Source organism: Urocampus carinirostris, chromosome 7, assembly GCF_059441175.1.
Source record: "Urocampus carinirostris isolate Australia breed hairy pipefish chromosome 7, RoL_Ucar_1.0, whole genome shotgun sequence".
NCBI classification, from domain to species: domain Eukaryota; kingdom Metazoa; phylum Chordata; class Actinopteri; order Syngnathiformes; family Syngnathidae; genus Urocampus; species Urocampus carinirostris.
In genome coordinates, this window is record NC_142355.1 from 2,523,445 (window position 1) to 2,539,571 (window position 16,127).

Consider the following 16,127-nt stretch of genomic DNA (forward strand, 5'->3'; position numbering starts at 1 on the left):
TTTTTATTGTTTTATTCGTGTTATTTGCCTAACGATCCCAAAACTGTACGTAACATCCTCCATGCCCACACTTCTTGTGAAAATATTGTCTAAATTATAACCTTTATCTTCTTTGCTTTCTTTCATCCTAACTGTTAAATGTGAAACTGGAGTGCTACGTCCAATTTCGTTGTAACAATATGTTCAACCCATTTTGTAACAATGACAATAAAGGTATATTCTATTCTATTCTAAAATGTCAGACCTTTTTCATCAATACTTTAGACCAAACTCTATATTGTTTGGCCTTGGGTGCGAGTGATTGTGTGTATCAAGACTGGTTTTGGTGTGTAAGAGAGGACACCATAAGGTAAAGGGTGAATGAAGAAAGAAATCCAAAGAGAAATAATAAGACGGAAGGAGAGAAAAGAGAGAAGAAAGCGCAAAGGGTAGGAAGAGAGAAAGAGAAAAGAGAGAAAAGGAAAAAAGGAAGTTGGAGCAAAAGAAGTTAAAAAGACACAGAGAGAGAAAGAGACAGAAACAGAGTGGGAGAAAAAAAGGGGAAAACGGAGAGAGAGAGAGAAAAAGAAATACAAGTACTGTGTCTTTGTGAGAGGCACCTGGCTTTGGCAACATCAAGTTGACATATTTCAACCTGCAGCTTGTTTTTCTCTTGCGCTTCTCTGAGTGTTGTCTCGCGGGCCGGATTCAATCCCTTAGCGGGCCTGATCTGGCCCGCGGGCAGCCTGTAAATTAAAAGCATGGAGCTTTTCCCATTTGTCAGATATTATGTGAGCTGTATTTAATTAAAAGCAATCCAGCGAGATCAAATGGAATCCAAGTTGGAGTCATTCTGCTTTGACTGAAAGTATTTACAATGTTTTTCAACCCTCGAGTGAATCAAATCTGGTGCATTTTAATCCGACCGCAAAACAAACAAGCATGTGGATGCAATGTGTTCGGGGTAGAATGGGAGCCATCAAACTATGATTTTTCTCAAGACCAGTAGTCACAGCATCGGTTCTGCTAAAGTTTAGCTAAACAGAACATAACCTGGTCTGTTAGAGTTGCCCAATTCTGGATGTACTTTGGATTATTTTCTATCCTATCGTTATGGGTTTTAACACACAGAAATGCGTTTATTCGAGGAATCAACTCCTTGCCTTGAAGAATTCTTGTGCCGGCGTGATGAGGGGGCCTATCGTGGATGGAGAGCTGGAGCTAGCTAAGCGGCTAGCGGCGTTATAAGTCTTCGGTACCGTCCGTAATCATGGTAAATGTGAACTCTCTACCAAATAAGACCGACGAACTGGCTGTGCTGGTGAAAAACATCAAGCGCACAGTTTGCTGTGTTTTACGGAAACATGGCTCACGTCTAGCATCCCGGACGCTAACGTGGAGCTACCCGGAGCTATCCGACTTCAGCGCTGTTAGACAGAGACAAGAAAGCCTGCGGGAAGCAGAAAGGAGGTGGACTCGCTGTCTACGTGAACACGAGGTGGTGTAACCCTGGGCACAAAGATTTCCATCTGCCGCAGGGACGTCGAACTTTTGGACTAGCGTGTAACGTCACCCACTCCGCTGTTGCTAAACTACAACACAGCACCCCGGGGGCATCCTGTTAATCTGTTAATAAACAACAAAGGAGACTGCTGGAAGTGTGAATTTCCCTATGGGGATGAAAATAGTATCTATCTATCCTTCAGTCGAAATTGCTAATTAAGAAGCGAATTAAGTCAAAGTTACAGTGCATGAAGGTAAAAATACACGGGTTCCCCTGACGCTGTGTTCTCAATGCAGTATTTTGAAGTCAAGGTCGAAGTAGAACAAAGTTAAGTAAAGTCAGTAGAGTTTTTCGAGAACCGGCTTCTTCGGCTCGGCTCACCAAAAGGAACATTGGTCCTAACGTGTCTACACGTTTTTTCCTCAACATTATTGAATTTTGAATGTAACAAAAATCTTAGAAAGCCCAAAAATATTCCCGAAATAAGACGTGAACGGTTTCATGGTTGTTGAGCTTAAATATTATTGCAGCTTAGATGCATTTTACAACTGACATGTTTTAAATAAACGCTTAATGTGTATTTACACAAACACAATTGCAGTTTTGGTGACAGAACATGAAAGGAAACTCTGAATTATTCTTTAAAAACCAACTGGATCCTTATCTGAGCTTTTCCATCACAAAGCCTGGAGATTACCACCGACCACAAACTGAATATTGCACCTCCTTGACAAACTACCGTAATTTCTGCACTATAAGGTGCACCTAAAATCCTTAATTTTTTTCAAAAGCTGACCATGCGCCTTATAATACAGTGCGCCTTATTTATGGATCAATATTAAATCTCAAAGTCTTGCAACAAACTTGCAGCCGCCGACTCGATTTTCCCCCGAACGCCAAGTAGTCCGCGGTGTATGCTGGGATTTATTTACCGGCGTTTCATTGGCTAACCAATGTGTCAATCATCATTTGAATCGATCGCTATTGGCTAAAGTTATTCGGAGGTCAAGGGGCGGATCCTTTTTATCATTTACAGGCTGGCATTGGCTGAAGCGGCAAAACAAAGCCTGCAATTGGCCGAAAAAGATGTGTCAATCATCAGTTGAATCGATCACTATTGGCTAAAGTTATTCGGAGGTCAAGGGGCGGATCCTTTTTATCATTTACAGGCTGTCATTGGCTGAAGCGGCAAAACAAAGCCTGCAATTGGCCGAAAAAGATGAATGCGTATAGCACGTGGTTGACGGCATACAGAAAGCATTTTTTTACTATTCTGTATTTGTAAATATTTTATTCTCCTGGATTTACTACACTCACGGATATAAGAGGACCACGGCTGCACATTATTATGAACACAACGACTTCGGTGAGCTACCCTGGCTATATATTTTCCCAGTATCTCGTTTCAGACTGAACTCGAGGTTTCTGTGATAAGCGCTGCAGATAATGGATGGAATGGAGTGTCTATTTTTAAATTCAACTCAATTCCAAGTGTTTATTGTCATATGCACAGTAAAGTTGCGAGCGAAAAAGAAAATAGAAACTAAGGAATGGTTGGCATTTCTTGAATCCCAAGACTTCAACCTTCCGAATGATATTTGAAACGATGCATTTGAGTGACATCGTACGGACACCGCATCCGCACGTGTCTACGACACGTATTTGCTTCTTTGCAAGCTTTGGGAATGTTAAGGGGGTAATACGTTGGACTGAACTATCTTACTGTTTTGTCGTCGTTCCCATTTCTGGCGCGCCTTATCTATGGAAGATATAGGACCAAAAACTATTTTTGGGGGGTGCGCCCTTTAACCCGGTGCGCCCTATAGTGCGGAAAATACGGTAATGCTTTTTTTTTTCATAGGCTTTTCTTTACATCTGTATACATCACGCTAAAGCCATCCGCTGAGGATTTTCCAGATGAGCGCGGAATCTTTGAAGAAATCGCGAGGCGAGTTCGTCGTCGACGAGCCGTCCGTCGCTCGACAAGGTGACGGTCATCAGCTGTTGGGTGCGCAGGGTCTGGTTGTCTTCACACAGCCTTAATTCGGGCCTGGAAGTCCCTACAGCGAGGATGCAGGCCTGCGGGGGGTTGATCACGGCGCTAAAGCCACTGATGCCGTACATCCCCAGGTTGGAGATACTAAAGGAAAGTGGAGAAAAAAAGAAGACATACATCAGTATGGATAAACAAAAAGTACGAAACAGATACAGTGTTCTGGTTTGCCCGCGTCCCTGCGTCCTGGACGAATCATTTTTGCTGGGGACGCATTGTGTCAAATCAACGTGTGTCCCCGGGACGCAACTTTTTCGACACAAAGTTGTCATTATTAACCAATTATTTTTTTTAACAAAGATTTACCGCACTCCAAACTTTTTGTCAGGCAGGGCCGCCATTGTTGTTTTGGTCCCGCGGTTCGAGTTTTCGTCTGCATGCTGATCTCGGCAAACGAGATCTCGTTGCTTCGAGATTACGTCATTGTTGCGGTGCTTGTCGTCAAGGGAGGGTGAAGGCTAAGTATGCCTCCGAAAAAAACAGTAAGTATTAGGTGAAAATCAACACCAAATTGGTAATTTCGGCACGAAAAAACGGCGGAGAAATTCTTCGGAAGATTGCGGAGGCAAGGAAAACACGTGTGTTGAAGCGAACGATTCGACAAAAGAAAATAGACAATAGAATAATCCTGGCAAGAAAATAACTTTTCTGCCAAAATGGACTGAATTATATGCCTGGTAATGCTATGAGGAGGATGTTGTTATTCATCTTCTTAATCAATGTTCCCTGTAATTTTCCACGGGTCTGAGCGTGCACACAAAGTCTGTGAGCAACGCTTGAAACAACAGTTGGCAACAGCAATCCCAAGTGTGGCAACTATATCAATATCAAACATGTCCAAAACTTGACATCACGTTACATTTTGCTGAGTTTCCGGCAATACAAAATTATATTTCACTTTTGAATAAATTGACTCATGTATAATTGGAAAGGTTGTACGGGCTACAAACGTCATTTGTTTTAACAATTCTTTTACAAGATTTCCATTTCTTTTTTTTCCTGGTATCTTTTGTCGCAAAATACTAACATTTTTGGGGGCTTATTGAGTCGGTTGCACGATGCAGAACTGTATCTAATCACATTTTATAGTGGAAGTACAATGTTGGCAACAAGATTGACTTGGAAATTATTTGAATGCAACACAAACGTTATTTTATTTTTACCTGTTTTTTTCTCCTTTTTTTTTTAAATATTCCTTTAAAAACAAATCTCATCGTGTTTGTTTTTCCTAACTGTTACTTTTTTCTTGTTTTTTTTGTTCTCTGTTACCTTTTTTTCCTTTATTTGTTTCTTTCTTTTTTTCTGGCTTTTTTTCTGAATTTTTCCTGCTCTTTTTTTCTCTTTTTCTCTGCTTTTGTTTCTTCTCAGCTTTTCACTACTTTTTCATTTTGGTATTTTTTCTCTTTTTTGCTCTTTCCCTCCCTTCCTTTGTCATTTTGTGCATATTTTTACATATTATTTGGTCATGTAGGGATTAAAGACGCAAAAAAAACCCGAAGAGCCATTTGTGACCCAAAAGAGCCGTATCATTTCAGTGAGCCGAGCCGAGGGAGCCGGTTCCCGAAAAACTCTACTGACTTTACTCAACTTCGCTCTACTTCGACATTGACTTCAAAATACCGCATTTAGAACACAGCGTCAGGGGAACCTTTACCTTCATGCACTGTAACTTTGACTTAATTCGCTTCTTAATTAGCAATTTCGACCCCTGATTTTTATGAGCTGGCTAGATTTTCTTGTGCGCAGAAAAGCTCTAGGTAGTGCGCAATTGCGCACACACGCAGCTTAGAGGGAACATTGTTCCTAATATATAATATTCTTGACACATCCAGCCTGATAGCCTGTAATTTGAAATGGGTCAATTGTTGTGAATAATTAGCTGAAATGGGAAACGCTGGATTTACAAATCAATCTACGTTGAGCATGAGCTGTAAAACAGCATCATATATTCTTCTTGTATCTAGGATCAGCTTCCCGTCATTGCTGAGGTCTGGCTCATGTCTGAAGAGGAGGATTAGCATTCACAGCGAAAAACAACAACGACCAGATGATAAAGGTGCTGTATTTGTGTCAGATAAGAGGCTTCTCCTGCTCCTGGTAACCATGGAAACCAGTGCTATCTGTTTCATGTGGGGGAGCAAACCAATACTGGTTTCGTTTCACGATTGTGTCTCACATATTGTTTATTCTTAGAATATTTTTTAGTTTTTTATCTAGAAGTTTGAAGTCAAAAATATAGCAATTTAGCAAAAATTTCCTTGGGGGGGCAATACTTTTGCAAAGCATTGTAAAAAGCACACAGATTATTTTCTGTTAAATATAACATTTGGACAATAATTTGAACACTGACGGTGAAATTTGACCAGCTCAGACATTCATGTTGCGTCGTGAAGGTAAAACGAGGACTAGTTATATTGAAAAAATGGGTTTCGGATCGAAGATGCTAGAGTAAAGTGACAAAGAATGTCGTTATTTGTTAACCAAAAGCTGTGTTGAATAAGAATGTTAAATGTTAGTGGGGTTACTAAGGGTTTATAAAGTTTTTTCCCCCTGAATTTTATACATTGGACTATAAAAGATTTTATACAATTAAATACAATTTTCATTTATTTAGTGGCAATGAAGATTTTTACCAAGTAGGTTTAAGTTCAATGACAGGTCACGCAGATCCGAATGCGGAATGTTCTGTCTAGTTCTGTTGATAACAGGACTCGGACGCGGGAACAGCGGGCGATGTTTTGAGAGCAAGGCCCTGATGACGTAGAAACGCTCGGTGTTGTTTTTGAGTTTTTCAGACATCGGGACGCTCTTCTCCGAGATGGGGTGGGCTTTCCTGGCACGCCCATGGGAGGAGCCGGCACACCAGCTTGCGGAAAAACGTGGGCCGAGGGAAGGAAGGCGGAAGAACGAGAGAGGAGGCTTGACAGAGACTCCAGCGACACTAATTCGGCCATATTCGATAGAGTTCACTTAGTTAAATTGTTCAAGAAATCAAATCTGACCCCGTGTGGAAATGCCGGTCTCATGTCCATCTTTTCCATCAAGAAACGAGCGCGCGTTGTTAGGTGAATGTAGGTTGTGTTTGGTTAATGGCGTCAGATAACTAACATTTTTGGACTTCTCCGGTGCTTTCAATAGGAAACTGACAGAGATGGGAGTTAGCTCACACCTTGTAGAATGGATTACGGACTACCTGACAGGCAGACCGTGCTCTCTCCGTTCCTATTCACTCTGTATACATCGGACTTTTAGTACAACTCTGAGTCCTGCCATGTGCAAAAGTTTGCCGACGACACTGCGATCGTGGGATGTATCAGAAATGGGCAGGAGGAGGAGTATAGGAAACTGATTCAGGACTTTGTCCGATGGAGCGACGCAAACCACCTGCACCTGAACACCACCGAGACCGGGGAGATGGTGGTGGGCTTCAGGAGAACTAGAACTCACGAGGTTTCTGTAACCATCAAAGGAGAATGTGTAGAATTTGTCCAGACCTACAAATACCTGGGTGTGCAGCTGGACAACAAACTGGACTGGACTGCCAACACAGAAGCTCTACGTAGGAAAGGTCAAAGACGACTTTACTTCCTCAGAAGGCTTGCCTCCTTCAACATCTGCAAAAAGCTCCTGAAAATATTCTATGAGACAGTTGTGGCAAGCGCCCTCTTCTATGCGGCAGCGTGTTGGGGAGGCAGCGTCAAGAAGAAGTATGCCTCTCGTCTCAATAAACCGGTGAGGAAAGCAAGCTCTGTTGTGGGCACAGAGCTGGACAGCCTGACAACAGTAGCTGAGAGACGGGCACTGGAAAAGCTGCGGTCAATCGTGGACAATCCATCGCATCCACTACACAGCATTATCTCCAGACAGAAGAGCAGTTTCAGCGACAGACTGCTGTCACTGTCTTGTACTACGGACAGACTGAAGAGATCTTTTCTTCCTCATGCCATGAGGCTCTTGAACTCTACCCGGCAGAGTAAAAGTCCACATTAAACCACACCCCCTACATTGCATATTAGCGAATTTTATTGCAATATGTATTCTGTGTAGCACTATTTAGATATTCTATATAACACCCTGCAGTGGGCATTTGCATGTCACATTGGGTATTTGTATATTGTATTCCTTTTGCTTTATTATTGTATTGTTCTCAGCGAAGGGATGATGCTGGAAATGTGAATTTCCTTGCGGGGATGAATAAAGTATCTATCTATCTACCTAAACGGTACATTTTAATATTAAATTCCTAACACCTGTTAATGTTGAAATAATCTATGTATATATGGTAAAATACTAGCTGTATAGATAATCTAATACATTTTCTGATGATTGCTTTCTCGATTGATCAAACACATTTCATGACGCCAACGAGAACTCTATCTCCATAATCATAGCTTACGGCTGACACACAAATCCAATCTCATGACCAAAACATATTTTTCATTTGAGCCGGCCAATCAATGCCTCTGACTCAAAAATGTATAGCACTATAGGTGATAATGAACCAGCTCAGTGGGGTCTGGGGTAGAGCGCCCGCCATAAGTCTCGAAGATCATTGGTTCAAGCCTCGACTGAGTCATACCTAAGACTTAAAACGTTGGTACCCAATGCCTCCATCCTTGGCGCTCCGCATTAGGGGTTGGAATTGCAGGATTTGGTCACCTAATAAATCCCAACGAAAGGTGTTGCGTATAGCTATTGTCGCGTCAAGATGGCGGCGCGCGCGAGTGCAGCGGCTTCAGGCTCTCCAGTTCGTCTTTTTGTCTTTAGTGTTCTTTTATCCCTCATATTTTCCCTTCGACTCCTTTCACAACAACAACAACATCCACAACATCCCGAGGGATGTACAGAGACCACCAGGATCTCCCTGGGTGATCTGCCTGCCGACAACGACGGAGCAAAAGTAAAGGCTGCCGGTCAGGCCTAGGCTAAGAAGGCGACCACACAGACTAGCGCTTCCGAGCATGTTCCTTACCAACGCTAGATCCGTCGTCCACAAAATGAGTACATTTGAGCTGCAGATCGCCACCAACAGCTTCGTCCGAAATTGCAGTATTTTGGTCATCACGGAGTCTTGGCTTCACCAACCCCGAAGTCCAACTAGCAGGAGGCACGCTACACCGGCACGACCGAGACGGAGACTCCGGTAAAAACAGGGGAGGGGGACTATGCGCTGCAATAACAGCCGAATCACTGACACACACTGCTCACTCGATATAGAGTTTCTAGCAGTATCGTGTAGACCCTTCTATCGACCGAAAGAGCTAACTGTGGCCATTGTGATTGCTGTTTACGTGTCACCGGATGCTAACGTTAGCATAGCGCTAATACTCCTGCCCGCAGCTATCAATAAACAGCAGCAGCATACCAGCTCGGTAGCCGAGATGGTAGGGCGCCCGCTCTGAGACTGGGAGGTCGCTGGTTCAAGGTCGCTGGTTCAAGCCTCGGCCGAGTCATACCTAAGACTTACAACATTGGTACTCATTGCCTCGCTGCTTGGCGCTCAGCATTAAAGATTGGAATTGGGGGGTTTGCTCACCTAATGACTAAAATGGCTGCGCCCTGTTTGGCTGCGGCTGCATCGGCTCGCTACAGTTTAACTGTACGGGTCAGGTGTATCGACATTTCGTTCTGTGTGCATTGTTACAAAAAATGACAATAAAAGTAAATTATATTCCATTCTATTCTATTCTATCCTTGCACACCCCGACGGAGCTTTTATCGTCGCCGGCGACTTCAATCAGGCAGGCTTAAGGACTGTACTTCCCAAATTCATTCAATAGATGGACTGAGCAACCAGGGGAAAAAACACTGGACCGTGTGTACAGTAAGATCAAACATGCGTAGATATCTTCCCCCCTCCCCCCACCTAGTTGGATCCGGCCATCTCTGTCTGTCCCTCACCCCGCTCCGGAGAAATACAAAGTCTGCAACAAGGACAATACAAACATCTTCTTTGTTCCTTTATCCTCACTGTAAAATGTGAACCTGGAGTGCCACGTCCAATATCGTTGTCACAATATGTTCAACCCGTAACAATGACAATAAAGGTCTATTCTATTCTATTCTATCATGTACTGTGTAGTTATACGACTGTGTTTGGGAGACAACCACCGGTAAGATGGGATAAGGGGAGGAAAAAAATAGATCGGTGATAATAACACTCGAAATGCAGAATGTTTTTGTTTACCTGAACGAGCCTCCCTGGTACTCTTCAGGTAAAAGTTTTCCATCTCGTGCCTTCTGGGCCAAAGTCTATGGAGCAAACATGGTTTCATTTTTATTGTCAATTGAGCATCAAAAAAATAATAACGAAAAACTCTATATCAGATGTTTTGGAGGATGGAAGCGTAGCTTAAAGTATTCCAACAAAACAAAATTCAATCTGACTTAAGTTAAAATCTTGCCTTAGCTTTTATAACCAACTTGAATCGGTAAAATGATTTGGGTTGGGCAATGTGAAAAGTATGATTTCCAAACGACGAGCACAACAAACAACAACACTTGTTTTAAATATCCACATAAAAAAAATCAAAAATGGGAACAGAGCGTTTGGAAAATAAACTGTCAAATGAAACAAATGGAAACCATCCACTGGTGTTGTGCTAAAATGCGGAAGTGGCAGTGAAGCCTCTGGCAAACAAAGCACACAAATTATTGAGGCTTATCCTGGGAGAAAACCCTCGACACACTAGACTTTGGCTTTGGCAGGGGTCGGCAAAAAGTGGTTCTAGAGCCGTATGTGGCTCTTTAGTGCTGCATGGGTGGCTCCCTGCTCCGATACGTAAAAAGAATATACCGTAAATTCCGGACTATAAGCCGCTACTTTTTTCCCAAATGTTCAGCCCTGCGGCTTATTCAGTGAAGCGGCCAATTTATGTAATTTTTCTAACGGCCACCAGCGGCGTTGAAGTATAAAAGGTAAGATTAAGACCAGTAGAATATATCTGCCAAGAAAGACTGCAACCTCTAAGTTTATGCATACATTGTCTGTAAAGTAAAGGTACGTACCGATAATGAGGAAAACGCCCTTGATGGCGATAGTTATGAGGAGGAAGTTGAAGACGATCTACCGTGAATTTCACAATTACGGGATGCTTTCTTTTGACAGGCACGTTTGATGCATTGCGAGCGTGATCCTACTAGCGTGTTGGTACCTTTTAAAGGCACGGTTTGGGATGAAAGTTATAATATTATTATTAAAGCTTTGAAAACTCTCGGTGTAATGTCTTTCTTCGTAAATCTGTGTAACCATGTATAATATGTATTTGCAACTGTATATTTTTGTAATGTATTTATTTTAGAGATTTATTCTGTTATGTGTTCTACGAGCGAATCAAAAAGAAGGGGCGGGTCAAACGCGGGCTGATGGGAAGTGGGGTAAAGCCGAGTTACCGGTAGATCTGTCTGTTGTCGCAGCGGCCAATAGTGGATAGATATTTTTCCCACTCTTAACTTTGGAAATATATATTTTGTTGACTTTACAAGTCCGCATCATATGTTAATTACGAGTATCATTTTCCATTCATGATGCTGATTGTGATTCTGAGATTGTGTACTATCCATTTAATTTCAATCGTGGAACTCACAGCATGGTCTAGGTTAAACTTGTGATTGTGTCAAAAGTTTTAATGCGTGCGCACGAGGCTTGTACATAGGTGCGGCTTGAGTAAGTACAAGAGCAGCAAATCACTTAAAAAGTGGTGGGTGCAGCTTATGATGAAGTGCGTTCTATAGTCTGGATTTTACGGTAATGACAAATCTAGTTCCTGTAGGAGGACATGCACAAAACAACCCTTTTTAATATTTTTCATTGCTGTAAAATCTGTACTATACATATTAATTGAGTAAGTTGCATGTATGAATTCCCTTTTTAAAATTTAAAATAGGCTGAAGTAATGCTTTTATTTTTTGCAGCTTAAGATAATTTAGACCTTTGTTTCTTTAAATGTGTTATGGGTCCATACCTGTCAACCTCCACGGCTCCATACCCTTACAAACTATACAAAATAATCTTACACCATATTTTTTTTCAAACGTGTTTATTTATGTAGTTTGTACATGTGTTTCGTGATATCATATATATTATTAATTAACATTTTGTTGTGGGATACTGAGTTGCTCGACATGAATGAGGTTTATTGTTGAAAAAAGTTCAAATATGAAGTAGCTTGGATGTTCACTGTTGAAGGAAAAAAATATGTGCAAATATAATTAAGTAGAAAAATACATTTTCTTATTCAAATTGTGAATTTGTTTTCTGCATTAAATTATTGCTGGTAATATACTGATTAAAGGGATAACCACAAACCTGTCTTTTTTCATTTTCTCCTTTTATACTTCCTTTTTTTCTTAACTTCTTTATACAACATCATAATTTGTAATATAATGCATCAAAGCAATTGAGCCGTCTGAGAGCCGGTTCTCTTTAATGAGTTGAGCCGAAAAAGCCGGTTCTCTAAAAAGAGACGGACTTCCTTTCACTATACAACTACCACGTAATGATGCATGATGGGAAATCCCCAGGCGGCAGACGCATGCGCACAGTAGCATCAAACCGTTCGCTTGGTTTGCAACGAAAAAAACGATACGGAGATAGAGGCTACCGCGGCGAACTCGTTTGACTTGATTTGCCGTTTCGTGATCGTCGGTGTATACCGGATGGTACCCATAATTGACAAATTTGCATTTTTCCGTACAGATTTTCTTGTACGTCGTACAAGTCTTCAAATGCATAATAAACATACTTTGTATGGCAAAAACGTACAGGTTGACAGGTATGTGGGTCTTTCATCATTTGGGTTGCTAAGCTGGGCTACGGGGTTTTCTTGAGTGGATGTATTTGTGAAGCCTGTTCTTTATTTTTGTACTATCACAATGACCACAAATTGCACAGTGACATGAAAGCAATTTTAAGCCAATTTGGAAATCTTTGGAGGCTTCTGTAGCTCGTCCCAGTGTATAATGTCACCGCTTCCCAAAATTGTAATCTTCCATTGGCCTTGAGAATGTATTGATAACCATTTTAGACCAAGGATGTTGTGCCATTTTCCTACATTTTGCATTCATTCGTTTAACAGATAAGAATTTTTGTTGGTTGTCATGAAAATGAAGAAACGAGCAATAAACTTTAGTTACCATTTGAAAACATTAACTACCAGATAGAAAAAATACACATCTTATACAAACCTTAATTGTTTTTGATTATAGATAGGGATGTTTTTCATTTGTTTTTTTTTGTGTTTGTATGTTCTCCCCGTGCTTGCGTGGGTTTCCTCCGGGCACTCCGGTTTCCTCCCACATTCCAAAAAACATGCATTTCAGGTGAATTGGCCGGTCCAAATTGTCCCTAGGTGTGAATGAGCGAGTGAGTTGTCTGTCCCCGTGTGCCCTGCGATTGGCTGGCAACCAGTTCAGGGTGTCCCCTGCCCACTGCCCGATGATTGCTGGGATAGGCTCCAGCACCCCCGCGACCCTACTGAGGATAAGCGGTGCAGGTGATGAGATGAGATGTTTTTTATTATGTCCCATTGGTCTAGATAAGCGAGCACTAAAAATAACCATGCACCCACACACTGATAACTGGCTCACCAAACAGTACCGTAAATTCCGGACTTTAAGCCGCTACTTTTTTCCCTAACTTTCAACCCTGCGGCTTATTCAGTGATGCGGCCAATTTACGTAATTTTTCTAACGGCCGCTAGCGGCGCTCGAGTGTTGCTACCATTAACTGCCCTGTCAAAGCTATATTATTATTATTAAAGCTTTGAAAACTCTCTTGGTGTACCGTCGTTCTTTGTAAATATGTGTAACCCATGTATAATATGTATTTGCAACTGTATATTTTTGTAATGTATTTATTTGTATTTATTTTAGACACGTATTCTGATTTGCACGGGTGAATGAAAAAGGAGGGGCGGAACAAACGCGGGGTGCAGAGTTTAAGTGGGGACCGCTAAAGGTGAGGGACAGACAAGGAAAGAAGAGGGGGTAAAAAGTCGGTTAAAGAAAAGGGAGTGAGTAAATGTGTTCATCTGATATATTTTTCCCACCCTTACCTTTGGAAATATACACTCTTTTCCTTGGATTACTCTCAACGGGACCCGGACTCTGCAGGTCTGCATCAAACCTTAAGTACCGGTATCATTTTCCGTTCATTTTGCCGGCTGTGATTTTTGGACTGTGGACATTTAGTTTCAATCTCGGGACTTGAAGTCGGGTTTGGGTTAATTTAACTGTGGGCGCATGCGGCTTTTATACAGGTGCGGCTTGTGTATGTACAAAATCGGTTTTCCTCTCAAAATGTGGTGGGTGCGGCTTATAATCAGGTGTGCTCTATAGTCCGGAATTTACGGTAATTGTTATTCAAGTTTTTACCTTAACATTGGTGGAAATCTCCTGAACTCCCTTATTTGCAGCGTCCCTTACAATGGGAGTAATGAGGCCTTTGTCAGTTGCAACAGCGATTGAAATGTGAATAGAGTCGAGTTCTCTGGGTCCGTCATCTGACCAAGTCACGTTCACATCCGGTAGCTCCTATCAGCACAAAAATTCGGGCGGTATCACACTATTGCAATTCAATTTGTCAGGCACATCATACCAAAATGGATTTAAACCGTACAAGAACTCGAATGCTTTTTCATGGCAATGTCACGCATCAACGCAGAATATATTTTCTGTATGTGACATATCATACAATGCCTAGCGAAAGTATTGGTGGTTGTGGAAAAACTATGCTCTGGTCTTGCTTTTTTTCAGCAGGTATGGGAAGATTGTTAGAGTTGATGGGAAGATGGATGGATTCTAATACAGTGGAACCTCGGTGTGCGAGCTTCGGATCTTGCTAGGGAAGACAGCATGGCTAAATCTACGATCGGTACGTTACTAAACAGTAAGGAGGCTGTGAAATCTAGTGATGCGGCTAAGGGAGTGAGTGCTATAAGCAAGCAACGGCCGCAAGTTTTGGAAGAGGTTGAAAAACTTTTGATGATTTTTCTCTCCCAACCGTCCACCCGCGCCTTCTGCTGACCCCCACAAAGGTAAGAAATCCTATTCATAATTCTTTTCTTTATCCTTTTTTTTATTTTGACACGTTCATGTTAGCGTAATCTTTCGTACGGAAGATTACGATAACGCGAACGTACGATTAGCCTGGGTTAGCTTTACGTTAAACATTCAAGGTAAACATTCAGGGTAAACATTCAGGGTGTGGGAACGGATTAAAACGATTTACATTATTTTTAATGGGGAAAATTATTTCGGTGATCGAGCAAATCGGTTTTCGAACAGGATTATGGTCGAGAACCGAGGTTCCACTGTGCAGGGCGATTCTTGGCAGAAAATATGTTGGAGTCCACAAGACACCTGAATGAATGAATGAATGAATGAATGAATGAATGAAAACCTTATTTCGAACATTAAAATAAAAACAGGACAAAAACAATGAGTCAACAACCAAATAATGTCACATAACATGTTCGAAAAGGGGTAGTCAGAAGCAGATGCTTATTTTCCCTTTTATCTTCCCTATTAAATACATTCAACAAATCCTCTTCTCCTCTTGTGTATATAATAACAAAATCTCATGGATATACTTATTACATAGGTCAGATATCAATAATTATAATCATTACAATAATCATATTTTATACACTAATCTTTGTAATACCCATCCCTCGACGTCATAATGCCACTAGTTACCAAATACCACTGCAGCACCAATGATAATAACAACAATAAAAATAAACATAATATTTATAATAACAGTTATGATGTAATAATTAATTCATAGTTTTAAACACACTCATATCCCATTTTCTTCATCTCTGTATCTCGCCCAAAATGTTTTTTGTATTTAAATTTGAACACGTGAATAGTAGGACATTGTTTGATTTCATCTTGTAAATTATTCCAAAATTTGACTACACACACAGACACACACATACTTTTCCTGGTGGTTCTCACCTTTGGGATTTTGAATTTACTACAGCCCCTCAATTATCATTTCCCTCTTTCCGAATGAATAATTTTTGGATGTTTTCTGGCACCATGTTTTTGTTGACCTTAAATAACAGTTGTGAAGTGAAAATTATTATTAAATCATTAAATCATCCACCTGAAAATGGGGCTCAGAATCACCTTGCAACTAGACAACGACCCAAAAAAATAAAGCAAACGCTACAGTGGAATGGTTTGAAACTAACAATATAAAAGTGTCGGAATGGCCAAGCCAAAGTCCAGACCTTAATCCTATACTGAAAAAGGTTGTGCACAAACAATCACCATCAAACCTAAAGAACTTGAGCTGTTTTTTAAGGAAATATTGGACACATATTTCTGTTTCAAGACGTGCAAAACTAACAAAAGGATATAATCTATGTATACTGTCTATGCTACTTGATTCATCCTGAAGGCAACACAACCAGGACGTAGATGTTTTCTTATATACCGTAAATTCTGGAATATATGCGCCGAGGAAGACCGCGACTTCTTAGCGAGTGCACAAATTAAATTAGTGTAGACATATCCTCATCATGCAAATTGCTAAAAGAAAGGCACATGACGCAACTTTCAAGGTAAATGCAATCAAGCAGT

General features: G+C 41.1%; 1 protein-coding gene across 1 annotated transcript in view; it reads right to left on the reverse strand.

Annotated features, from left to right (window-relative positions):
* The window catches only part of pdhx (pyruvate dehydrogenase complex component X), a 45,131-nt gene continuing 29,004 nt past the window's right edge, over window positions 1-16,127 (reverse strand). The window contains exons 9-11 of the mRNA XM_088339541.1: window positions 13,911-14,069; window positions 9,724-9,788; window positions 1-3,623 (exon numbers count right to left, since the gene is read on the reverse strand). Coding sequence (XP_088195667.1) covers window positions 3,368-3,623; window positions 9,724-9,788; window positions 13,911-14,069 — 480 coding nt within the window. The 3' untranslated portion in view covers window positions 1-3,367. The remainder of the gene's footprint in view (window positions 3,624-9,723; window positions 9,789-13,910; window positions 14,070-16,127) is intronic.